This window comes from Dipodomys merriami, unplaced genomic scaffold (assembly GCF_024711535.1).
Source record: "Dipodomys merriami isolate MVZ:Mamm:240054 unplaced genomic scaffold, mDipMer1.0.p SCAF_271, whole genome shotgun sequence".
Classification (NCBI taxonomy): domain Eukaryota; kingdom Metazoa; phylum Chordata; class Mammalia; order Rodentia; family Heteromyidae; genus Dipodomys; species Dipodomys merriami.
In genome coordinates, this window is record NW_027204171.1 from 179483 (window position 1) to 206800 (window position 27318).

The 27318-nt window shown below is 46.3% G+C and overlaps 1 protein-coding gene across 6 annotated transcripts in view; it reads right to left on the minus strand.

Moving 5' to 3' along the window:
* Pcbd2 (pterin-4 alpha-carbinolamine dehydratase 2) overlaps window positions 1-27318 on the minus strand; it is a 47844-nt gene that overhangs the window by 16349 nt on the left and 4177 nt on the right. Inside the window, exon 1 of one of the 6 annotated variants that reach the window (XM_070036443.1) lies at window positions 17007-17039. The exons of 3 other annotated variants lie outside the window; for them this stretch is intronic. In XM_070036443.1, the coding sequence (XP_069892544.1) occupies window positions 17007-17024 (18 nt within the window). In that variant the 5' untranslated portion in view covers window positions 17025-17039. Of the gene's footprint in view, window positions 1-16800; window positions 16838-16960; window positions 16983-17006; window positions 17040-27318 lie in introns of those variants that run through there. 2 more of the 6 variants (XM_070036445.1, XM_070036444.1) reach the window with 2 other exon arrangements.

The window sequence follows — 27318 nt, forward strand, 5'->3', positions numbered from 1 at the left end:
GGCACTTCTAACTTATTCCAACAAGGCGCCACTTGCTAATTGCTTCTACCGCATCACATGCACCTGCCTGGGTGTCCAGAGCCAATCAGAAACCAGCTCTCACTGCTTTGAAAGGAGAAGGACTTGGGTTTCCAGGGGGTAATCTGGCCTCCGACAGTAGTGTCATCGGATGACACTAAGCTCCATCACCTCCAGACCCTACACCTCCACTTTTATCCATCTGTATACTGAGCCTTCACCCGGGGATTCCATTTCTAGATTTGTGCCTTACAGAGTCACGCTGGGCCCGGGGAGATGCCGGGATACCTGTTTCAGAACTGAAAGGGGAATGGGGAAACAAGAGCTCATCCCAATACTGGATTTGCAAAAGAACAAAGCACTTGAAAACCACGTCTCCTATAACTGCATAGTGTGAGCCAATGGAAATCCAAACCCCGAGCTGACACCCAGACCTGGGGCCAGCGCCCCAGTGACTGGGCTGAGCGGTCTCTCCTCTGGGCCTCTGGGTAAGAGGAGACAGACAAAGCTGTACCCACCACACAGTGCTGTGCGTCCACTGAAAAAGGCACCAAAGCAAGGCAGTGCCGTGCTCTGATATATACATCCACACCATCTTCTACAGGGGAGCGCCCGTATCTTCTCTTCTAACCAAGAGGTTTCTCTGCACATAACTGCCTGCGTATCTCAGGACCACACTCTGACCACCGAGCCTCCACCTTCAGTTCTGAAGGCAAAGAAGAGGGAGAAATGGAGTGACTGGTCTTAAAACTACTGCAGGGTAAGCACTTGCCTAGCATCGGCCATACACTGGGTTTAATACCCGACACAGGGAGGACACCAGACCAGAACAGATCCTCTGTGCAGCTCTGTGGAATAGGTTTATCGGTCTCCCAGAGATGAAACTAATTGCCTAGCCTCACACACCTGGGATTCAAGTTCAAGGTGCATTCATGTCCACTTCCATTTTTCTTTCTTATTCTTTTTGGTCGGTCGTGGGGCTTGAACTCGGGGCTTGGGCGCTGTCCCTCAGCTCTTCAGCTCAAGGCGAGTGCTCTACCGCTTGAGCCACAGCATCACTTCTGGTTTTCTGGTGGTTCACTGGAGATCAGAGTCTCATGGTCTTTCCTGCCCAGGCTGCCTTTGAACCACGATCCTCAGATCTCAGCCTCCTGAACAGCTAGGATGACAGGTGTGAGCCACTGATACCCAGCTCCATTTTTCTTTTTCTTCTTTCTTTCCTTCTTTCTTTCTTTTGCCAGTCCTGGGGCTTGAACTCAGGGACTGAGCACTGTCCCTGAGCTTCTTTTGCTCAAGGCTAGCACTCTACCACTTGAGCCACAGCACCACTTCCAGCTTTTTCTGTCTGTGGTACTCTGGAACCCAGGGCTTCCTGCGTGCTAGGCGAGCACTCTACCACTAAGCCACCTTCCCAGTCCCTCATGTCCACTTCCAAAGCCTGCATGTGTGTAACTCCCTAGAGCCCGGTGATGTTTTTCCTACTTTTCTTCTTTCTCAAATTATAACAATAACAAGATTCCAGTAATATTTTTTAAAAGTTAGTTACAAAAGAAAAGCAAGGCATCTTAGGAAAAAGAAGGAAAAGGGTATTATATATCTTGGTTTCTTCTAGTGTTAAACCCCTGCGCGCACACACACAATTGTTATAACATTCATTTAACTGTGTATCTGAATGAAACCACTTCATAACAGAACATCCTACTCATGTTCCACCAGCACTACAGATTCCTTTATACTCTGAAGAGCTACACAGTTGTAGCAGGCAGCTGTTACAGAAAACGTTCAGGGCAAGAGAGACAGGCCATACAAATACACCCTTAGGCCAGGCTTTTGGAACATACAGACTGAACACTACACCAACACAGACTTGCAGAGTTTCAGGGACAAAATCAGAAGCATAATTGCACAATTGGGGGACTAAAGCCTCAATTTTTAATTTTTATTTTTATATTTTTGTCGGTCTTAGGGCCTGAACTCTGGGCCTAGGCGCTGTCCCTCAGCTCTTCAGCTAAAGGCTAGCACGCTACCACTTGAGTCACAGCGCCACTTCCAGTTTTCTGGTGGTTTATTGGAGATAAGAGTCTCACGGACTTTCCTGCCCGGGCTGGCTTTGAACCGTGATCCTCAGATCTCAGCCTCCTGAGTAGCTAGGATTACAGGCATGAGCCACCGGTACCCAGCTAGTTAAACCCTCAATTTTTAAATCCCTTCTTTCAAGGCCTAGTAAAAACCTTAGATAACGTAGCAATGCACCTATTAAAACAATCAGCTACGTTGGGTTCATGTCAATGACATGAAACCTCAGGGGACAGCCTATCCACCCTTGAACTGGCAGAGACACTGCCACCTCATCCTCCCAGGGGAGGCTGAGTGTCCTGCGGGGAGTAGACTTACTTCTCAGGAGACTGAGTTCTTCGTGCACCAAGAACTCGCAGCCACGGTGTGACTGGACACGCCACCTGATCCTCGTGTCTACAAGATGGCTTGGCTGGGAGTGGGGGGGGGGTACGTTTGAGGGCCCAGTCAGGATGCAAACCAGAGAACACAGCACTGCCCTGAAATGACCCATGTCTTAAGCTTCCAAAACTCTTGATACCCAGAGAGCATCCCAAAGAAGCCCCAGCCTCCGTGACCCTGGCAGCCATCCATTCCTACCTGATAGGAATGAGAGGTTTTCTTTGAAACCTTGCCAGCTATGATCAGTGGCAAATCGGGGTTCTAATAAAACAAGAAGCACGCTGAGCTGTGCATATGGAAGTAGGCAGCTGAAGGACACGCCCAGCACAGAACACCAACCAGGCCTTGGGAGTCAGGGGCAGACAGCACCGGAACAGCACTATGCACAATCCTTCCTTGGACACGACTTCTCCCAGCCTCAGCACCTCCACCACAGGAAGAAAAGGGCAGACCAGTGGCAGGTGGGCTCCTCCTCTGTATAGCCAGGAGGACAAGAATGCTGTTTCCTGGAGATTTAAAGGGAATTAAGAAGGCGCATGCCTGTCATCCTAGCTACTCAGGAGGCTGAGATATAAGGATCACAGTTCACAACCAGCCTGGGCAGTGAAGTCCGTGAGACTCTTATCTCCAAGGTAGATGAAGGCTCTTCCCATGACCCCGGCAGATACATCAATGTGGGCACGAGAGGGTACAAACACAAGCCTCCAAGAGTCCCAAAGTCTCAAAGTTCACCAAGCAACAAAGCCTGAAATTATCAAAATGGCTATATTAATATAAGCTTTTAACAGAGCTGTGACTTTGACCTGAGAGTGCTGAATGATGGATGACAGACTGAACAAAAGAAAACTTAAATACGCCTCTTGCATACCTGAGATTGAAGGCTGGAAATTTCTATCAACATTTAATACCAAGCCAGGAACTGTGGCATGCGCCCGTAATCCCAGTTGTACAGGAGATAAGGATAGGATTGTGGTCAAAAGCCAGCCCAGGGAAAAAAATCAGGAAGACCCTATCTGAAAAACACCTAAAACAAACAAGGCCTGGTGGTGTGGCTCAGTGATAAGAGCACAGGCCTAGCAAAAGCAAGGCCCTGACTTCAAGTCCAAGTATGGCAAAAAAAAAAAAAAAAAAAGTGGGGAGCCGGTGGCCGACACCTGTCATCCCAGCTACTCAGGAGGCTGAAATCTGAGGATCAAGGTTCAAAGCCAGCCCAGGCAGGAAACTCGGTAAGACTGTTATTTCCAATAAAACACTAGAAAACTGGAAGTGGTGCTGTGGCTCAAGTGGTAGAGCGCTCACCTTGAGCTGAAGAGCTGAGGGACAGCACCCAGGCCCAGAGTTCAAGCCCTACAACCGACCAAAAAAAAAAAAAAAAAAAGGAAAGAAAGAAAAAAAAGAAATTTAATGTGTTACTCAGTTGTTATTTATAGTCAGATATATCCCAAATATGCTTTGTTTTCAGGATTGGGGATTGAACCCAGTTACCATTGAGTTTTAAGTCTCAAGCCCTCAAATATGACTTTTGGTGGTGGTGGTGGGTCTTAAATTCTGGGCCTTGGCACTGTCCCTCAGCTCTTCAACTCAAGGGGAGCACTCTATCACTTTGAGCCACACCTACTTCCTGTTTTCTGGTGGTTCATTGGAGATAAGAGTCTCATGGACTTTCCTGCCCAGCCTTGCTTTGAACCGCAATCCTCAGATCTCAGCTTCCTGAGTAGCTAGGATGACAGGTGTGAGCCACCAGCACCTGGCATGACTATTTTTGTAAAGAGGATAAAATCCCAATTATAATAGCAGATTAAAGAAAAAAAAATCTGCTCACCAAGGACTGTGGGGAACATAAACGTCATCATAAAGTAGCCGGTTCTTACAAGATCCAATTAGAACCTGTGGATTCCAGATGAGCAACAGGGCTCTCCTTTATTAAAAAGCTTAAAAAATTATAGCTAAATTAAGAGTTCTTGGTACAATGCCTTTCTTTTGTGATTTTATGAGTTAGTAATGAATGAGTTTGGTTATGTCAAAACAAATGGGAAATAGCTTAGGTTTTACTGCCATATTTTAAACCTGGTGGTGAATTCTTTTAATGGCATTCAAAAAACACACATGTATGTATGCATACTAAAAGCAATGAAAATTCTAGACCTTTCAGGCCTTGTGCAAGTATCTGTGCTGTCTCCCTGCTCCTTACCAGCTTCCCAGCCTTTGCTCTCACACAAAACTAAGTTAAAGGTTAGTTTCCAAGCTAAGTTAGTTCAATCCAAACTTTATAAACTTGGGGCTTTAAAGGACCTCCATCTAACAGACACAACCACCGAACAAAAAAAGAAGACTTCTCCAAAATGGGCTGGGTCACAAGGGAGGTGAGCCGGTGAAAATCAACTCCCAAACTCCCAATGGTATCACCGTGTCATTTCACAGTTGGGGAGTAGTCAGGTACTTAAAAAATAGCCCCATCAGCACAGCTTTGCTGACCTTTTGAGAGGAGTCTAAGTGGCCAACGCTGGCGTCACTTCCTGCACCGAAGCCCAGAGTTAAGAGTGAGGACCCGTGGCAGCAGCGTCCTGGGCATGGAGGCCAAGGTCCAAAGCCCCAAACCCGGACACTCACAAAGCTCAAGTGTCTTCTCTCGTGATGGAATACAACCAGTAAGCCTTGGAACTAGTGTTTTGAGTCTTGGCTCTTTTAACTGGCTAATTCTGCTCTGTACCCAAAACGATTCCATTCAAATTCTCCCCCAAGTCTTCGAGCAGCTTCATGCTCATTTCAGGGCATTGTGAGTTCTCTTCCAAACCAAATGAGAGGCAGAAACCACCACCACCAGCAGCAGCAGCAGCAGCAGAAGGGGGTGAGGGGAAAGCTAAGTAACATACATAAGATGGCTTGCAGTTTTTATGAAAACCAAGTGGAGAATTACACTCTGCTCGCACTGATCATCGGAGGGGCTGACGGTGGTTCTCAAGGCAGATGTAACATTTTAACAAATGTGATTGTTTGTGAACCAAATAATTCTGATCAAAAACTTAATTGCAGCCCAAGCGAGCCCTGCGCTCTGTCACCGTAATCCACTCTGACAGGAGGCAGTGAGTGGAGAGTCCTACTGCAAGCCGAGCACATGCGAAAGGTCAGGTCTGGCCTGGAACTTCAAAACCGTTAACGTGTCAAACAGCGTGCCTTAGAGCCCAGAACGGCTAAGCACTGGATTAGCGGATGTCCGCTGCGTGGGTCTGATGTGCTTTGGGCAGGTAATGGCTAATTGGTAAATAGGCAATGTATTGTAACTTCCTCCTTTACCTCTTCCCAACTCTTGCCAGCAGAACCCATTTTTAATTACAGGCCTGCAATAGTGCGATATTGGATTTAGGATGGGGGTCTCGACGTAACAGAAGAACTGATTTCTCAGATGAAACTCATTTGTAATAACTGAATGAAGGAAGCAATGTGTGTATTTAAGAAGTCGATGCTGTGGCTAGAATGAACAAAAGACATTTCACGAAAAATTTCATCAGCTTGTTTATCCAACAGCCGTTATGTCGCCACATTTTGCCAAATAAGGATTTCATTAGAAGAAATATATACTTTGCTCGCATACAATAATCGGAAGGGGGGAAAAAAGATTGTATAGCAGAATTTTGCGTGGCTTAAAATTCTAAATACAAATTTAGTTAATCCCACAGTCTTCATTTTTAACGTGGAATGTTTTTTATGAAAGAATCAAACTATATATTGCCTTATAAAGTCAACGCATGCAAAAGCATTTTATACCTATTTAGTGCAGTAAAACTGACTTTAAATTATAGCCATTTCTCTGGTATCTAAACCACTTAAAGTAACATGGCATTCATGAGTGATAAAAGCTATCGTGGGTGCTTTAATGATTATGGTGGGATTTAACTCACTTCTAAATTGTGGGAGAATAATGCTTCTCTCTAAAAATAAGCAAATCTTCTAATATAATTTCTCTTCTCAAAACCAGCCTTTTAAGGTCGTGTCTCGGGCCACAGTACAAATGTAGTTCCTAGACTCTTTACTGCACAATCACAGACTCCAGAGGCCAGCATGGCAGGGAGACTCACTCCAGCAATGCCGTGGTCCTCGTCCCTCTCAGACCATCCACAGACACCCTAGCAAGCAAAACCATACATCTGCCCCCAAATGCAACAGACAACCGATGAGACAGAGAACTGTGTTCAGCAAGACAAACTATCACTCAGCTCATGTTTCTGCTTTCTACACAAGATCTGAACACTTGAATGGATGTAGAAACTCCAGAATCTTCCCAGCAGTCTGCTCCTGAGAGTCTGTGACACTCTGGGTTACCAGTCCTGCTCTTCTGCCCCGGGGCTGGCGGCCCTGAGCCAGAGCAGTTGCCCTTCAAGGAGCTTAGTTAAGGCAAAAAGGCCAGCCAGACAAGCTGAGGGGAGAGCAACGAGGGAGGGCTCCGTGGAACTACTTCATGCTGTTGTCCCTCTTCCTCTTCAGTGTTCAAGTAGAACCACCATGGCCGTCTAGAGTCACAAGTAGCAGACTTAAGCTACAGACTTAAGCTACCTACGTGTGCAAAGAAGAGATGTCATAATTACCCCCAAAAAAACCTTCTTAAGGTTCCAAATTGGTCATTTGTGGTCTTTCTGCTAAGTAATTCGTGTCGGATAGCTTCTACAGTACTGGAAATCTACCTGCAACAACGAATTAACAGACACAGAAAACTTCCCTGCTGAAGGCTTGAGATGATCCACAGAACAGGAAAGACTTGCATACCAAGTGCAACTGGAAGCAGGCACACACACGCATGTGCATGCACGGGCACGCACACGCGCGTGCGCGCACACACACACACACACGCGCACGTGCGCGCGCACGGCACAGACATTGCCCTGACCACGGTGCCAGCACCAAACACCACCACTGTTGCCTAGGACCAAGACGCTTGCCAAGGAGATTGTAGCACTAAGGAAGACAAGACTTCGCTTTACTTCTTAGCTGGTTTATTTGCTCCTACATGTTTTCAACGACAAAATGTCCTAAAAGTTGAATTTGTAATATTTAATTCCGTTCTGAACTCTGTGTGTGTGTGTGTGTGTGTGTGTATGTGAAATACAGAGAAACGTTACTGTCTTCCTTTCAGGGAACTCTGTAAAATAAGGCGGATTCTGAAGAAATCCATCATTCAATTCTTATTTGTAGCAGCAGATCCTCTGTAATGCATAAATTATTTTGATTTATGGGGAATCATTATTGTATTCGTAAATGCTGGGAAGCTGGTGAACAACGTGATATAATGACACCCCCAAATAATTTTATAACTGCAGGTGTGCAACTCATAACATGTGGGAGAAGACTCAAAGGATAATGGGGAGCAGAGCAGTCGGGGAAAGGGATGAGGGCATGCGCCCCAATTTCTGAGCCGTCTTTAAAACCACACTGCGTGTATACTGGCAGAGGCAACATTCCACAAAGTAATGTTACAGTGTTACAGTCTAAGGAGAAACTGCAAAAACTGCTTCCTAATTTACAACAACCCAATCACACTGCTGACTCTCTTTTGAGGTTAAATGCTACTGACATAAGCTACACCTGAATCCAATCAGTGCGGAGACGTTGAGAAGATTCACACGAAAGGACTAAATTTGTCACAAATGGGTTGGTTTCCGATCTTAATGTAGCCACGTTGCTTTACCGTGACCTCCATTGAACAAATCAACTTAATGGGCACTACGAGTGCTATAAAACTTAACAATGGAGTGATTTTTAACTTTTAAAATATAGTTATGAAGCAAAATGTTGGATAGCTTCTACAATACTGGAAATCAAATTAAATCTAGATGTTTTTTAACAGTCCTGACAGATCTAATCCTAGTTACCATGTAAATTTATGGTAAGCTGCTGGAATATTAGCCACAGGTGCTACTTTTAATATATGGGCCGCATCTGGCTGGGAATAGAATTTCTCAGAGGACTGAAAATGACCTCACTATCAGACAATGGAAAGGGGGAAAAAAGAAAAAAAATAAAGAAAAAAAAAAAAAACAAGACCACTGTGGCATATAAAAAGCTGAAGATGTGGTCTACAACTAAATATTTCACATAAAATTCATTTTAACTCTGCAGTTTAGGCTAAAGGATATTATGCTTTCAATATTTAAGAGGCGTAGATATATTTGAACCAAATTGCCAAAAGATGAAGGATACAAGACAGTTATGAGTACCCAGCTTCATATATAATACTCATTTTGCAACCTTTGATCAAGTCAGAAAAAAATGATGCACCAAGACTTGAAAAGAAAATTCTTTCATGGTTCCCAAACATGCAACGTGATCAGACACCCCTATGCAAAACCAAACTGAAATGCTACAATTACTGAGCTCTAAGTAAGTGGCTAGCTTCCACTTATAGCTCTGGTTATGTTTTCAGAGTTCTTTGGCATTATCATCACACCCAAGAAAACAATCTCATCAAGTGGAATGGTTTTAAAGAGTCTCCTACCTCATTACCATCCAGAGTGTGAGAGCTGGTGATTATCACCCGGAGACAAATATAAAGGAGAAACCAAATCTCAAGGCTCTTGCCTATCTAATTCAAAAAAAAAAATTTTTTTTAAGACAAACACGCACCCAACTGAGAATTGTGTGCCTTCTAGAAACATTCGACAGTCATCATTTGCCAGAGAACTGGTAAGTGTAGAAGTGTGACAGAGGACTTACAAAGATTTAATTTCCTCTGAAATAACTCTTCCTGAATTAAACAAGCCTTCTTTATCTGGGGAGAAAAAAAAAAAAAACTCAGGAAAACTTTTCTTTAAAAATATTCCCTCTACCCTTCACTAAGCTTTGAGAATGGTAGCAACAAAGCCCCGGGACACAACATTTTCCTTGTGGGCTTCTCAGGTAACTTCAAGGGCTTCTTCAGAAGATGGATTCTATCTAGGTGATGATTTGGCCTTTTTGGAGGCAGGGGCTTGCAACATAGTCCAGGTTAGCCTTGAGCTAACCTGAGAGCTGCCATCCCAGGCATTAGTCAACATACATGGCTTCATTTTACTTGTGTGTCTGTGTACAGTACTAGGGTTTAAACTCAGGGCCTCGTGTGTGCTAGGCAGGTGTTCTACCACTTGAGTCACATTTTCATTCCTTTTTGCTTTAGTTTTCTGGTTGTTTTGGTTTGGTTTGGTTTTTTTGCCAGCTGTGGGCTTGAACTCAGAGCCTCTTTTTTCCTCAAAGCTAGCATTCTACCATTTTGAGCCACAGCCCCACTTCTGGGTTTCTGGTGGTTAACTGGAGATAAGAGTCTCATGAACTTTCCTGCCCAGGCTGGCTTTAAACTGCGATCCTCAGATCTCAGGCTCCTGAGTAACTAGGATTACAGGAGTGAGCCACCAGCGCCTAGAAGTTGTTTGTTTGTTTGTTGTTGTTGTTGTTTAATAGAGTCTCACATTTTCACTCAGCATCTTCTGCTAGTTAGGATGACATGAGGATATCACCATGTCCAACTTTCTTGGTTGAGATGTGAGGGCGTATCTCAATAACTTTTTGTCCTGGCTAGCCGCAAATCATGATTTCCCCCAATCTCTGCCTCCCAACGAAGCTAGGATTACAGGCCTGAGCCACCATGCTCCGTCTTGATTTACTTTTTGCTACCAAGTCACTGGTCTATGCTTGCTCTCAAGAGCATCAAGACCCTGAACGCCATTAGCAAAAAGATTAGTATGTCTCCCTGGTATTTATATGTTCAACTGAGCCTTGACTGTGAAGATAGTTACTGAATAAAAAGCACTAGCTAAATTAAAACGGCCTTTCTAGTCAATGAAATACTACATATAAAACCTACCATTAGCCAGGCGCCGGTGGCTCACGCCTGTAATCCTAGCTATTCAGAAGGCTGAGGATCGAGATTCAAAGCCAGCCGAGGCAGGAACATCCGTGAGACTCTTATCTCCCATAAACCACTAGAAAACCGGAAGTGGCACTGTAGCTCAAGCGGTATAGCGCTCACCTTGAGCTGAAGAGCACAGGGACAGTGCCCAGGCCCAGAGTTCAAGCCCCACGACCGACAAAAAAAAAAACAAAAAAACTGAAGAACAGGGTTCAAAGCCAGCCTGACCAGAAAAGCCCCCATGAGACTCTTCAATAAACGACTCAAAAAAATCCAGAAGTGGCACTGTCTCAAGGGCAGAGCACTTAGCCTTGAGCACAGAGGCTCAGGGACAGTACTGAGGCCCTGAGTTCAAGCCCCAGGACTGGCAAAAGAAAAAAACAAACAAAAAAAATGCACACACACAAAAACTTGATAAAACTGTGTCACAACCAAGGACGGGACACAATGGCACACTACTGTTGTAGTTACAGGGGAAGCACAATGTTTTGTTTGGCTCAGTGTCAAGCACGTGTCATACACAACAACACAGAGAAACACAAGCAGGAGGATCACACTCCAGACAAAGTAAGGCCCTCACTCAAAACAAAACCCAACACCAAAAGGATCTAGAGGCATGGCTCAAATGGTAGAGCACCTGTTTAGCAAGCCCAAGGCTGTGAGTTCAATCCCCAGTACCACAAAAACAAACAAAAATGGTTCTGAGGTAATGCCAGGCTGTAATGGCAGCGCTCAGCAAGCAAAGGCGGGAGGATGGAGAATTGGAGGCTAGCCTCTGTTATTTAGAGATATGCAGTGAGATGTTCTGCTGGAAAACAATACAACAAAGACACTGGGAATTTCAATGGGCCTCTTTCCTACGTGACAGCTGTGGAGAGTGGCTCAAAGAGCCAGAATTTCTCAAGGCAGCTTCTAGCTGCTCTTTGCAGACCTTCTATCTATGATGACTTTCTTCTCCAGATAGAAGCTGACTTCTCCTCTCTAACAGATTCAGGGTTGATAAGTGATCAATCAAGCATTAGAAATTAATGCTTCCTGGGCACAGGGTTAGAGAAGCTCTAAAAATCTGCAAGCCAAATGGCTATCAGTAGCTCACAATCTTTTTCTTCAAGATACACACCCCCAAAAAACAAACGATAATAAGTAATATAGACTTAACTTGGAATAATAGACTGCTCATAAAAGGTGTGAGATGGGGCTGGGAAGTTGGCTCAGTGCTAGAGCACTTGCCTTGCATGCCTGAGGCCCTGGGTTCGATTCCTCAGCACCACATAAGCAAAAAGAAAAAAGCCGGAAGTGGTGCTGTGGCTCAAGTGGTAGAGCGCTCGCCTTGAGCTGAAGAGCTGAGGGACAGCACCCAGGCCCAGAGTTCAGGCCCCACGGACCCAAAAAAAAAAAAAAGGTGTGAGAGACATCCCTAAACAAAACTTTAATCTGGTAGTTCATACATGTCAAGTTACCTACTTGGAGGCTAAGAATATGAGGATCGTGGTTCAAGGTCAGCCAGGCAGAAAAGTTTGCAAGACCCCCTATGGCTAAGCATGGCAGCACCAACCTGCCATCCTAGGCTAAGTGGGAGTCTGAGATTAGGAGAGTGGAATTCCAGGCCAGCTTCTGCAGAAAGGTCTGTGAGATCCCATCTCAACAGAGGGAAGCAGTCCATGTGGTGTACACTTTCATCTCTAACAGTAGAAAGACTAAAATAGGCAGATCAAAGTCCAGGGGTGCCGGGCGCTGCTGGCTAATACCTGTAATCCTAGCTACTCAGGAGGCTGAGATCTGAGGATCTTGGTTCAAAGCCAGCCTAGGCATGAAAGTCCTTGAAACTCCTATCTCCAATAAACCACCAGAAAACCAGAAGTGGCGCTATGGCTGAAGTGGTAGAGCACTCACCTTGAGCTGAAGAGCTGAGGGACAGCACCCAGGCCCAGAGTTCAAGCCCCAGAGCCAACAAAAACAAAACAAAAAAAGTCCAGGGTTGCCCTTAGACAGGAAGTGAGACTCTGTCCTAAAAATAACCAGTGAAGCCGGGGGCCAGTGGTTTATGCCTGTAATCCTAGCTACTCAGGAAGCTGAGATCTGAGGATCATAGTTCAAAGCCAGTCTGAGCAGGAAAGTCCATAAGACTCATCTCCAATAAACCACCAGAAAACCAGTAGTGGCACTATGGCTCAAGTGGTAGAGTTCTTGCCTTGAGCTGAAAAGCTGAGGGACAGCGCCCAGAGTTCAAGCCCCACAACCAACCAAAAAATAAATAAATAACCAGTGAGCATAGGGTACCAGTGGCTCACGCCTATAATCCTAGCTACTCAGCAGGCTGAGATCTGAGGACTGCAATTCGAAGCCAACCTGGGAAGAAAAGTGTCTGTGAGACTGTTATTTCCAATTAATTATTCAGAAACCAGACATAGAGCTGTGGCTTAAAGTGGTAGAGCACTAGGCCTTGAACAAAAGGGCTCAGGGACAGAACTCAGGACCTGAGTTCAAGCCCCACACCTAAATAATAACCAACAAAAAAGAAGGCTAGAGACATGGCCCACTGGTAGAGCACCTAGTAGGCACAAGGCCAAGTTCAAACCTCATTTCTACAAACACACAAACACACACAAACCTGCATTCCACACTCTGAGTTAGTTTATTTACTTATTTTTTGGTCATGGGGCTTGAACTCTGGGCTTGGGCGCTGTCCCTCAGCTCTTCAGCCCAAAGCAAGCGCTCTACCACTTGAGCTACAGCACCACTTCCGGTTTTCTAGTGGTTTATTGGAGATAGGAGTCTCATGGTCTTTCCTGCCCGGGCTGGCTTTGAACTGCAATCCTCAGATCTCAGCCTCCTAAGTAGCTAGGATGACAGGCGTGAGCCACCAGCACCCAGCTCTGAGTTAGTTTGTAAGTCTGCAAAAGTTAAGACTTGTGTTAAGAGAAGCAGCAGCATCTTAGGGTAGAACGTGTAGGACTGGAATTATGGCCCACCTCCCATTTCCTCTCTAAGTTGGAGTGCATTCCTTAACTTCTCTGACTTTTCCCCCATTGGCGAGATGGGGATACAAACGCCTAACCTTACAAGGCTACAGGGACGCTATTTCCTACGTCACCTAACAAAGAGCCACTCACAGTAGCTCACATGCTCACTAGGCCATAAAACACTTCGTGACTCTCCAACTGTGACAAAGGCAACTGGTTTGGCTGCATTTCAGACAAAACAGTGCAACAGGGAAAGTCACATGTACCCAGGCATGGTGGTGGGCATCTGTGGCCACTGGCACTTAGGAAGATGAGATAGTAGGAAGATGAGACAGAAGAATCACTCGAGCTGGAGCTTGAAAACCTGGCAACACAGTGAGACCCGATCTCAAAATAATAAGCAAAACCAGCTGGGCGCCGATGGCTCTGTCATCCTAGCTACTCAGAAAGCTGAGATCTGAGGATCACAGTTCGAACCCAGCCCAGGCAGGAAAGTCTGTGAGACTTCCTCTCCAGTGACCCAGCAGAAAACCAGAAGTGGTGCTGTGACTCAAAGTGGTAGAGCGCTTGCCTTGAGTGAAAGGGTTCAGGACAGAGCCCAGGCCCTGAGGTTAAGCCCCAGGACTGACCAAAATAAAAAAGCAAAATGTCTGTATACAGAATGAACTTAGAGCAACATTGTGTGTGTATGCACATGCACTGGTACTAGGGCTTGACCTCAAGACCTTGTGCTCAGTTGGCTTTTTTTTTTTCAGTACATTTGAGCCATGCCTCTAGTTCCACCGCTTGGAAATTAACTGGAGATAAGAGTCTCAGATTTATCTGCCTGGGCCAGCTTTGAACCATGATCCTAAAATCTCAGGCTCCTGAACAGACAGGATTATAGGGATGAGCCACCAACACCTACCTTAAAGTAACGTTTTTACGTAAAATTTCTGAATTTGGGGCAATACGAGGGACTGAACCCAGGGCAACTGAGCTTCAACTCCAGTTCTTTCTAAATGTGAGGAGACGTGATCTTCCTAAGTTGTCCAGGCAGGCTTGAAACTTGTGACACTCTCGCCTCAGCCTCCTGAGTGGCTAGGATTACAATCGGTTCTACGTTGTACAAATATACAACCTACATTAGATAAAAGAACCCCACAAAAAGTAAGAGAAATCAAGCACTGAACCCTATCAGGAAGGGGCTTCGGGGTTCTGTATTCTTCCCGAGGCTGGCCTGCACCCCTACCCCACCCCCACACTCCCGCCAAAGGTGCTGTGGGATCCCACCGCCTTTCTTTGGTATTCATTTACTTGGCATCTCAGCAGAACTGAACCCTCCCTTCTCTTAAATCAGCTCGTCTTTTCTGTTCTGATAGGACACTGACCTGCTTTTCATCCTAGTTCTCTAATAAATCTTTTCCCCCTGAGTCTTTTGCTGGCTACCTCTCTATTCATCTCCTACCTTGGGTTTCTTCCTACACATCTATGACTCTCCCATTATCTACAACCCAGATCTTACCTCCGAGTTCCTCAGACATACAACCACCTTCCAAGTTGGCAATTCAGTGTCTCAAAGCAACCCATGCTTAATGGTCACCAAACCAGAAATCTTGATCCTGGCCCTCACTCTTGTTCTTCTCCCACAGTTTTCCAGCTCAAAAAATATCATTTCTACTAGGCACCAGTGGCTCATGCCTGTAATCCTCACTACTCAGGAGGCTGAGATCTGAGGATCTTGGTTCAAAGCCAGCCTGGACAGGAAAGTCCCTGAACGTCTTATCTCCAATGAGCCACCAGAAAACCGGAAGTGGCACTGTGGCTCAAGGGGTAGAGTTCTCACTGTTGGATCCCACAGCAGAGTGGGATGGCCGCCAGCATCTCGCCTGCTTATAGTATGGGCTGGCTGGAGTCGAGTCGCTTACTGGTGGTGAAGCTTCTGTACCCCTCACCTCTACAGGCAGGAATGCAACCTGATCAACTCTTGGGTATCTTAGAATTTGAATCTCTAGAGGAAAAGGCTCCTGGCAGAGGAGTAACAGGAGGCGGGGAGGGGAATTAGGGCATGATGGCAGGCAGCTCTGAGTGCCTCTGAGAAGGTAACATCTGTTCTGTAGCATGTGGTAGGAAAGGGCTAGGGTTTTCTTAGAGCGGAGACTGGATACATTGAAGTGGCATGTGAGCCAAAAGGTGGCAGGTGCTCAGGAAACCGCAGACAGAACTCTAGGAGGAAGGCAGGCAGGGTATCCCGACCAGAAGCACAATAATAAAGACAACTGGGAGGGATTTTTTGTTTGTTTGTTTTGGTGCCAGACGTGGGCCTGGGCACTGTCCCTGAGCTTCTTTTTCTCAAGGCTAACTCTCTACCACTTGAGCCACGGGTCTACTTCCAGCTTTCTGTGGTTAGTTGGAGATAAGGGTCTCACAGACTTTCTTGCCTGGGTTGGTTTTGAACTGTGATCCTCAGATCTCAGCCTCGTGAGTAGCTAGGATGACAGGCTCCCTAGCTGACTAGGGAGTTCTTAGTGACTGGTGACGGAGCAACTTTACAGTTTCAGGTTTGCGGTATAGGCTAGGGCACTGGCACTGAGAAGCAAGCAAAATAAAGGAAAGGAAGGCAACAACTTGTGTCCACTTACCTTAAGCTTGAGGCAATGCTAAGCCCACAGGAAGCGCTATGCTGATCTGTGCCCCAGCTCACACCCAGCTTAAGGCCCTCACTTTTCCAGCACACTGCAAACAAGTTGTGTCCTTTTTCCTTTCCTATGCTGGACCTATGCCGCCTGCTAACCCCTTCTTTGGTGTTTTACCTCACAGACATTTATCAGTTCTTTGAGAACCAATTCTACCCTTCCCTTCTCCAGAGAGGCACCCCAGAGTACATCTCCTTCAGCTTACTGGCATTTCCTATTTTCGTTCTCATTAGCAGGGCAATTTGAAAAAGCATTAACCACCTTGCAGAGTATGCATGTGCCTATTACCCACCCATCGAGACCAGGAGCTTGCCAGGCGCCGGTGGCTCACGCCTGTCATCCTAGCTACTCAGGAGGCTGAGATCTGAGGATCACAGTTCAAAGCCAGCCCGGGCAGGAAAGTCCGTGAGACTCTTATCTCCAATAAAACCACTTAACAACCGGAAGTGGTGCTGTGGCTTAAGCGGTAGAGCGCTCGTCTTGAGCTGAAGAGCACAGGGACAGCGCCCAAGCCCAGAGTTCAAGACCTACGACCGATTAAAAAAAAAAAAAAAAGACCCGGAACTTGCCAGGCACTGGTGGTCACGCCTGTAATCCTAGCTACTCCTGAGCCAGACATCTGAGGATTGTGATGTGAAGCCAGCCTGGGCAGGAAAGTCCGAGAGACTCTTACCTCTAATTAACAAGCAAAAAGCCAGAAGTAGAGCTGTGGTTCAATTGGTAGAGTGATAGCCTTGAGCAAAAAGCCGGCAAGAGAGCAAGAATGAAAGGCCCTGAGACAAGCCCTAATACTAGCACAAAAACAAATGAAAACCTGAGTGCTCGTATGAGCAGAGACGAGCTGGGTACTTGAGTAAACATCTTCCTTCAGCACCTTGAGTCGACATGCTGATAGAGGAGCACCTGGCTGCTCTCACTGAGCCAGCAGCTAGACCAGGCCACTGGGGCCAGCCTGCCTGGAGCGCTCAAAGCACCTGGGCTGTGTGCACAAACTGGGCTGCACTGGCGAGGACAGAGCACCTGCAGTCCGTTCTTCATTGATGGACGATGAGGAAGAAGGTGGCGTTCCTGCACTGCTGGCTGAGAGCACAGGAGCAAACACATTCATTAGCAGCAGCTGCTGTTTTGATAGGACTGATTGTATTGACACAACTAAATGACCTTTGATTGCTCAACAGTGATACTTAGGTAGCACAGCTTTGTTTGTGTGCCTGGTGAGCACTTGCTTTCTCAGGGAACTATGGTGAAACCCATCTGAAGAGAGAGAGTCACCAGGCAGGCGGTGCTCGGAAATCAAGATGCCACCTGAAAAATAACAGAAGGAGCAAAAAAAAAAAAAAAAAAAAAAGGTGTTGCTGGAAGCAGGGACACGAAAGTCTGTGAGACTCTTATCTCCAATAAATCACTAGAAAACCGGAAGTGGCGCTGTGGCTCAAGCAGTAGAGCGTTCGCCTTGAGCTGAAGAGCTGAGGGACAGCGCCCAGGCCCAGAGTTCAAGTCCCACGACCAATAAAATAAATAAATAAGTAAATGAAATGAAATGAAATGAAACAGTAGGCAGTCTTGCTGAAGAAAAACAGAAAACAGAATGAGAGAGCAAGACCAGAATACTTTGAAGTTATTTTTTAAGAGCTCCTTCCAATTATTTTCTGCAATTATTGAGCCAGCAGTCCATTGTTATTAATTCATTTTCAGCCTATTTCAGTGGGACCAGCAACACGGGCCTCAGTAATCTCCTAACTCCATTGTTATTTTCTTGTCAGTTAAATTTAAAGCAACCCATTGGTGACCACTTTATACCAAGTTAATCTCACCTAAAGTGTTCCACAAGCTCTAACAGCTATGCTAAGGTTTTATACTAATAAAAAGCAATTTACATAAGTGAAATTTATGTCAATGCATTTCAGGACAATTTTTTTTATTTTATAATAATTATGGCCCTCACATGATAACATCTGTTGATATTCACAATCTAAACCTGGCAAAAATCTAAGCATAGCATGTTCCATGCGCCATGTCCATTATCTGTGAAAAGCAATAAAAAAAAGCAATGAACGCATTAATCATACCAATATCATCTGCAAGGCATAAATCTGCAATACCTTTCACGTCAGCCCAAACTGCGTTTTTATTTTTTACACACCTGATTTTTTTTACGCCACATGTAAAGAGGTAAGACAAAGACTGTGGAGGAAATTATATGTCTTGGCTGTTTGACTTTATAAAATACTCAGGGCTAAGTTCTGTAAACACGAGATTTACTACATGACTAAGAAAAACTGATGCAGTTAAAAGTCCATTTTTATTAAAGGGCGGTGTAATGAGCCCGCGCGCCCTCGCTGCACGGTGGTGGTGTCATATGCACACCGTTGACACCTGGTTCACATTTGCTCTCATCTATTGCGTGTGCTCTTACATATACACGTCAGGTCTGACACAGACCACAGAGTCAAGACTCTAAGCCACGGCACTTGGGGTCCAGGGTGGATGAGTGTCCCCCCCTTCCCCCACAGCAGCCCATGGCCAGAGAAGTCTCCCAAATCGTCAGGTGCGAGAGAGGACACTCGTATGCTTCTCATGGGCTGCCCATGCCATCTGCCTGGGTTGACCATTTTGGACAGTCCTGAAGTTGGTTGGCAGCAGGCTTCACCTCTGTATAGACTCATTCCCCTCCCCTGGAGGACGCCGGCACTCAGATTCCAGTCCTGCCCAGGGCTCCCCAGAACTCTAGGAGAACTCCAAAGGGAAGGCCAACGTAAGTAACAGATGCAGTTGTATTACTTTCCCAGGTTTAGGTAAAGTTTGTTAACTATGAATGTCTCTACTCTCTATTCCAAGGAGAACTACTGAACAAAGCCGAGGAATGGATACGTGCTAAACGCACAGTGTCATAACCAGTTTTCCCTTTGCCTATTCCCAAATGCCCAATTATCAGCCTAAACTTTAAAACAAAACGACACTCTCTAGTCTACGTGATGCCACGTCCTGTGCACCCTCTCTGGGAGGCTTTTCCTGCTCTCAACAGGTGGCACTTGGATGCACTGCTGACTCAACTTTGATGTGCACAAGAAAAATTACAAAACCCAAAGCCGGATTGCTGGTATCTCACGCCTGTCATCCTAACTACTCAGGAGGCTGAGATCTGAGGATCTTGGTTCAAGCCAGCTCAGGAAGGAAAGTCTATGAGACTCTTACCTCCAATGAACCAGATAAAAAACACAAGTAGAAGGCGGGTGTTGGTGGCTCATGCCTCTAATCCTAGCTACTCAGGAGGCGGAGTTCTGCAAATCATGGTTCAAAGCCAGCCCAGGCAGGAAAAGTCTGTAACACTCTTACCTACAATGAACCACCAAAAAGCTGGTCATGGAAATATGGCTCAATCAGTAGAGCACCCAAACAAATCTCAAAGACAGTATCCAGGCTCTGAGTTCAAGCCCCAGTACCAGAAAAAAAAAAATTAAATAAATTCACTCCCAAGACAACTGCAGAGATGTCCACCAAAACCCTGCAGAAGATGAAGACTTACATTGACAGTTGTTTTTATTCTAGTATCAAGACTCTGATGTCACAGTTTAAATATTAACCAAAGCCTATTATCCAAGTCCTCAATAAAACATTTTTATAAAGTGAGTGAGCAGTGGTAACTTTCAGCTGCTCTAGCAGGAGCTCCCTGAGCACAGGAAAAGAACAAAGCACCAAGTCACACGTGCTAGGGACACAGAACATGGTCGCTCTGGCTCTCATAGTCTTTCAGCAGCATCAGTTAACCAATGTGAATGTGAGGAAAGCTAGAAAGCAGACGGAGCTGGGACCCTGCCGTTGGGTGAAGCAGGCGAAAGCGTCTCTTGGAAAGGGACAGTGCAGAGCAGCAGCCAGTGCATACGATCCCACCTCAAGCCCAACTCGGTGATCTATGAAACAGAGAAGAGGCACAGGAGTTCCTCCAGGAGCAGGGGCTCCTCACTAAGCCTCGGCCTTGGCTGTTACCAGTAGGAAACTCCATGGAGCCACCCAGAATCTTTCCTTTACTAGGCCAAGCGTAGTGCCCTGCCACCACTGCCCACCTATTTCTGATACTGAGCGTGGGTCCCTGCGGAACAAGGGTAGCCTCCCAGTTTCTAAGCATGAGAAAAGGGGGAGAGCCTGCACCGGGGTGATATCCAGGTGGTTGCTCCGGCTCTGCAGGGCTCCACCTGCTGGCACCTGGAAGAGCTGTTTCCTGGACCCCAAAGCGTCCCCTCCACACCTGCTTCTGAAGCCTAGACTGTGCTCTGGTTCTGTAAGCTTTTCATCATCCCTATATATGATGATACACAGGAAAAAAAATCTTTTCTTGTTATGGAACACGCACACCCACATTTCTAAGTGACATTTTGTTCTTTCAAGGCAGACGCCCTTCGGTTGCCAAACACCCAAGAATACGTTAATGTCACTTACACACCTTTCCCTCCTTATGTCTACATGAATAGAACAGAATAGAAAAGCTCAACTCTTTTGCAAACGCCAACCCCACCCAGTCTGAGTCCAGGCGCTCAGAGCATGGAAACTCCCTGCCTGAGTCCCAGCACAAAATGTCATTACAGAGCCCCTGCCATACCACCTGTAACCACTTCAACTGCCCAAGCTGGGAGAATCCCACAGAAGCTAGAAAACTAATTTATGAGCTAAGCACTGGGGAGGCTGAGATCTGAGGAGCACAGTTCAAAGGCAGCCCAGGCAGGAAAAAGCCAAAAACTCTTATCTCCAATTAATCACAAAAAGCCAGAAGTAGCACTGAGACTCAGATGGTAGAGCACTAGCCTTGAGAAAATAAAAAGCCCAGGGACAGCACCAAGTTCAAACCACAGTAACCAGCACACATGCATGTAAACACCAACACACAGAAGAGAAAGAAAGAAAGAGAAAGAAAGAAAGAAAGAAAGAAAGAAAGAAAGAAAGAAAGAAAGAAAGAAAGAAAGAAAGAAAGAAAGAAAGAAAGAAAGGAAGGAAGGAAGGAAGGAAGGAAGGAAGGAAGGAAGGAGAAAATTAATTTAGACTATGTGGAACCACAGAACTTCCAAGAGAAGATCAAATCCATTTTGCTGGCCAATTGTTTAGTAAAACAAACAAACAAAAAAAAAAAAAAAAACAGGACTGGGAAGGTGGCTCAGTGGTAGAGTGCTTGCCTTGCATGCATAATAAGGCCCTGGGTTAGATTCTTCAGCATCACATAAGCAAAAAGCTCCAGAAGTGGCACCGTGGCTCAGGTGGTAGAGTGCTAGTCTTGAGCTGAAGAGCTGAGGGACAGCGCCCAGGCCCAGAGCTCAGGCCCCATGACCAGCCAAAACAAAAAAAAAAAAAAAAACAGCATTAACAGGCTTTTTATCCAATGTCAGCGAACATATTCCTAAAATGTATAACTCCTTTTCCATAGGAAAATATACTAATGCAAACTTGTGATACCATTTTTCATACAGCAAGCAGGTACTTAAAATTATAATGCCCAAGCAAGTGTAATTCTATTTTTTTGGGGGGGGGGGCGGTCAGCCATAGGATTTGAATTTCCCTTAGCTCTTCTGTTCAAATTTAGTGCTCTACAACTTTGAGCCACAATGCCACTTCAGGTTTTCTAGTGGCCAATTGGAGATGAGTCTCAGATTTTTCCCACCCAGCCTGGTATCAAACCACAATTCTCAGATCTCAACCTTCTGAGTAACTAGGATTACAGGCGTGAGCCACCAGTACCCAGCTAAGTAGCTCTTCTCAAGGGACCAGGCTTTGCCCATAAGTCTAGCTACTCAGAAGTCTAAGATCTGAGGATTGTGACTCAATGCCAACCAGGGTAGGAAAGTCCATCAGATTCTTACCTCAACCACCAGCACTATGGCTCAGTGGTAGAACACTAGCCTTGAGCAAAAAAGCTCACGGACAGTACCCAGGCCCTAAGTTCAAGCCCCACGACCAACCCACGACCAACAAACAAACAACCAAAAAAAAAAAACTGTTGTAAACCAATGAATACTATTGTAAAGAACTGAGGAAAAAAATGGCCAGAGCCAGGCACCAAGGGCTCATGCTTATAATCCTAGCTACTCAGGAGGCTGAGATCGGAGGATCATGGTTCAAAGCCAGCCTGGGAAGGAAAGTCAGTGAGATTCTTATCTCCAATTAATCACCAAAAAAAACCCCAAAAACCAACAACAACAACTGGAAGTAGAGCTCTGGCTCAAATGGTAGAGTGCTAGCCTCCAGATTAAAAAGAAAAAGAAAAAGAAAAGCCCAAGGACAGAGCCCCAGCCCTGAGTTCATGCCTAGGCCTGGCCAAAAAAAAAAAGGCTAGGTATGGTGGTACACAGCTGCAATCCTAGTACTTGGGAAGCGGAGGCTGGAGGATTGTGAGTTAAGGTCAACATGAGCTATGTAGTGTGAGATCCTGTCTCCAAAAATAAATCGTGAAAAATACATATAACCTATTAAAAAAAAAAGAAACAAGACCACACAGAATGTATCTTTCTATCTGGCAAAGCTTTTTTGTTTTGTTTCTGGGTTTTTTGTTTTGTTTTGTTTTGCCCGTTGTTGAGCTTAAACTCAGGACTGCCAGGTCTCACTCAAAGTTTGCCTACTCATGGCTGTTTTTTTTTTTTAAACCACTTGAGCCATGCATCCAGTGGCTAAGCCCCTTGTAATCCTAGCTACTTGTGAAGCTGAGACCTAGAAGACTGAAGTTTAATCCCAGTCTAAAGGCAGAAAAGTCCAAGAGACTCCATCTCAAACAAAAACAAAAAACAGCAAAAAGCCAGACTGAAGGCATGGCTCAAGTGGTAAGGCACCATCCACAAGCAAGCAAAGTGTGTGTAGCTATCATCCTTAGGGAAGGTGGTCTCCTCCAGTTGGTCTAGCTGAATTCTTGGTTTCTCCCCACTCCTGCTGAGGACAGACGTACAGCAAGGGAGACATGCACTGACGATGACAGCTCACAACAAATGCACACCCAACTTCAATACAGGTAGGACTACTTCTAGAAGAAAATCTCTAGATGAAGACCATGGCTTTTACAAGAGTACTTGCCTAGTATGTGTGAGGCCCTGAGTTCGATCCTCAGCTCACTGTGTTTAATTAAAAACAAAAAGTTACCAGGCATTGCCCAATTGATGCCTCCAAAAACACTGGCTTGAATGACATTCCCAGGTCATCTTGACCTATCTTCCTCCGTAGCAGCCTTCCCTCCTCTGCCCACAGAGAGGCCACAGGTCACCGTTCTGTCACACACCCTCATATCCTTTGCTATTCTCTTGCTCCACGGCACTCACCCAGCAGAAGCCCAGCTCTCCTTCAACCCAGTCCTAAAACCTCCGCCAAACCCTGCCTAGGCAGCTGCACAGGGCAAGACTAAACCCACAAACTGTTCAAACATCTTAGCCGCAAGCACACTGCCCCAGACCACCATCTTCACCTCTAGATGACTGCTCTTGCTATCCCTCCAGATCCCCAAGGCCACGCCCCCTTCCACTTCCACCTGCTCTCAGCTGAGGGCTTCACTAAAAAAATAGAAGTAGGCTGGGCTTCAGTGGCTCATGTCTGGCTACTCAGGAAGCTGAGACCTGAGGATCGATGTTCAAAGCCAGCCCGAACAGGAAAGTCCATGAGACTCTTATCTCCAATGAACCACCAGAAAACCTGAAGTGACACTGTGGCTCAAAGTGGTAAAGGGGCAGTCTTGAGCAAAAGAGCTCAGGGACAGCGCCCAGACCCTGAGTTCAAGCCCAGGACGGACAAAAACAAAACAGAAGCAATCAAGTTCTTCCCAATCTATCTACTTCCATACCCATTTGCTCCCTCTTCTTTCTCATGACAAAGGACATACTGTATTTCAGTCCTATCCTCTCTTGGAAAGAACTCTGTTTGCCAGGCACCAGTGGCTCATGCCTATAATCCTAGCTATTCAGGAGGCTGAGATCTGAGGACCACGGTTCAAAGCCAGACTGGGCGGGAAAGGCTGTGAGACTCTTATCTCAAATAACCACTAGAAAACCAGAAGTGGCGTTGGAGCTCAAGCAGTAGAGCGCTCGCCTTGAGCTGAAGAGCTGAGGGACAGCGCCCAAGCCGAGTTCAAGCCCCATGACCGACCAAAAAAAAAAAACTCTGTTCACACAATTACTCGTTTTGACTTTTTTTCTGTGAGGCAGGATCTTGCTATGTAGCCCCAGCTGGCCTTGAGCTCACAATCCTCCTACCTTAGCCTCCCGATGGCTGAGATTTCAAACTTGTGTCACCATGATGCCCAACTTCCCTCTGACAATTCTCAAACAGGTGAGGACACGTAGGCCGCCACCAGCTCACCCAATTTCTCCACCTGGATGACAACGAAGTATTTCAAGCCTAATGTGTCCAAAACGGGATTCTTAACCCTCCTCTTCCTCCTGCCCTCTTTACAGCTCCATAGGTGGCATCAAAGGCACCGTCCTTCACCCTACACCCTGAACCAAATCTCGGGGTCACCCTTGACACTACTTCCTCTGACATTCATCCATCAGCCAGCCTGTGTGTGTGTGTGTATGTGCGAGTGTGAGCATGTAATCCACCTCAGTCCTATCAGCAGACTACATGAGACACACCACATTTCTCTCCAATTCCACTGCTATCTCCATAGTGTCCACTGTCTCTCAACTCAAATGGTAGGGCACCAGCTCTGAGAAAGCTAAGTGAGCCTGAGGACTTGAGTTCAAGTCCCAGTACAGGGTGGGGGGAAGCAGCTCCTGGTGTGTGAGGGCTGACCTAAAACTCAAAACCAGGCCTTTACACGCTCCTTTCTGATTTTGTTTTGGTGGGGGGGGGAGGGGGAAGAGAGGGGAGAGGGAGGGAGAGAGAAAGTTGTGTCGTGGGGCTTGAACTCTGGGCCTGGGCGCTGTCCCTCAGCTCTTCAGCTCAAGGCTAGCGCTCTACCACTTGAGCCATAGTGACACTTCTGGTTTTCTGGTGGTTCATTGGAGATGAGTCTTGCACTTTCCTGGCTTGCTTTGAACCGCAATCCTCAGATCTCAGCCTCCTGAGTAGCTAGGATTATAGGCGGGAGCCACCGGCAACTGGCTTGGCTTGGTTTTTGAGACAGGGTGTGACTAGGTAGCTTAGGGTAGCCTCCAACTTGTTAATGCAGCCCTGGCTAGCCTTAAACTTGCTCAAACTTGTGACCCTCCTGCCTCAGCCTCCCTGGGGCTTGGATTACAGGTGCCCCTGGCCATACCAGCTGGGGTTCACTCTCTGCACATAGCACCTACAGCAGATAAATCAGGACAAAAGCAGAGGGCTCTAATAATGACTTCTTTTTTTTTTTTTTTTGTCGGTCGTGGGGCTTGAACTCTGGGCCTGGGCGCTGTCCTTCAGCTCTTCAGCTCAAGGCGAGCGCTCTACCACTTGAGCTACAGCGCCACTTCCGGTTTTCTGGTGGTTTATTTGAGATAGGAGTCTCATGGTCTCTCCTGCCCGGGCTGGCTTTGAACCACGATCCTCAGATCTCAGCCTCCTGAGTAGCTAGGATTACAGGCATGAGCCACCAGTGCCCGGCTTCTAATAATGACTTCTGAATACAGGCCAAACACAAACTTTGCCACAAACTACCACATCATATTTCCCAGCTGGTAGCTACTGCTTCCCTCCCCCCCCCCACACACACACAATTTCAGCTCTGACCCACTTTAGTGTATTCTCCACATAAGTAAGATTTATTAAAATGCTGAATCCTAGAACTGCCTATTTCCTGACATCGAATCCAAAGCAAAGCACGGATTCCTCAGAACTTGGAGCCCCAAACCATCACAAGTCTTCCCAACACTCTTCTGAGATGCTCCCTCACAGCAATGAGCCCAACTTGTAACTACAGGTGTGTCCTGGTCACCTTTAGCCAGAGGGCTACCACCGTCCTCACAGTACCAGTGCCGCTGCATGAGCAGAAGTCACAGGAACCTGCAAGAAAACAGACTCCTGTCATCCTAGCCACTCAGGAGCCTGTGAGCTGAGGACTGAGGTTCAAAAACAGTCCAGGCAGGAAAGACCGTGAGACTCTTATCTCCAATGATCCACCAAAAAAGCCACAAGTGGAGCTGTGGCCCAAATGATAAGAGCACTAACCTTGAGCAAAATAGAGCTCAGGGACAAGCCCAGGCCCTGAGTACAAGCCCCAGGACCAACCCAAAAGGAAAAGGAAAAGAAAACTGCAAGTCATCATCTCATGCTGCTTCTCTGAGTTTTTCCCTGCTGCCAACTGATTTTCTCAGCAGCTGCCTCTTTCTTCTAAAAGCTGGGTACAAGGGGAAGCGGAGCGGGGGCAGGGGGGTAGGGAAGGAGAAGCCTGAGTCATGCAATGTCTCAGGGAGTAACGAACAGTACAACTCACCAAGGAAGCTCTGCTCAGCTTCCCCGGCTCCCGTTTCTGAAGGTGCCTGGAGCATCGGGCTAGCTTGGTGCTGCAGGACTGACTCATGGGCAGAGCCTGAGGCAACACCACTCAAGTACTTTAAGCCACATGTTCAAGCCCAATAAATTAGCCCAGGCTTAAAGAAGTCAAGCTGTACACATGTAAGAATTTTAATAAGCTTGGAAAATGCTACCTAGAGCTATGCAAAAGCTTACTGTACCAAGGGGATCCCCTGCCACCAGCCGCAGAGTGCTAAGCCTCTGACAAGAGCTGTCGAGCGGCGTGGGGCAACGGGGACGGGGAGTCTGCGCGGTGCGGGTTTCCTTTGCAGTTGGGGAATCACAGCAGATGGCTGGCAGCCAGATGGATGGAGAACAGAATGGGGCAGGCAGCACAGTGGAGCCCATGGCATTTACTAGGAAAACAGGCCAAGGGATTGGGTAGTGGAAATCTGGTCCTCACACGCCCTGTAGGAACTAGCAAACACTGCAATCAATGTCCGCATTTATCACATGCCCATTTGGACCCAGAACTGTGCCAGGCACAATGGACGGTCATTGAAGCAAACATGGTCTCATTCCTAAAGGCTGACACCTACCATAAATAAAAACAATAAATCTGTCCAAAGGATTACTGAACTCACTGAACAAACACGAAATAGCCAAAAGCATTTACCTTACGTAAACGCAGTGGAGTAATCACTGAAGGGCTAAGTCATGGGAGATGACTCTCTAAACGGGGTTGGGCCCAAATGGAAGTTGCTTAGTAAAGGCTGAGTCTCCAAAAGAGGAGGTCAGGTTTTAAGAAAAGCTTCAAGGGGCTGACTACAGGGCTTAGGGAAAAGGAAGGGCACTAGGAAGAAGATAAAGCTTACAAGATGATTTATAAGCAGATATACAACTATAGGAAGATAAAATACTTACTAAACTGCTCAGGAAAAGA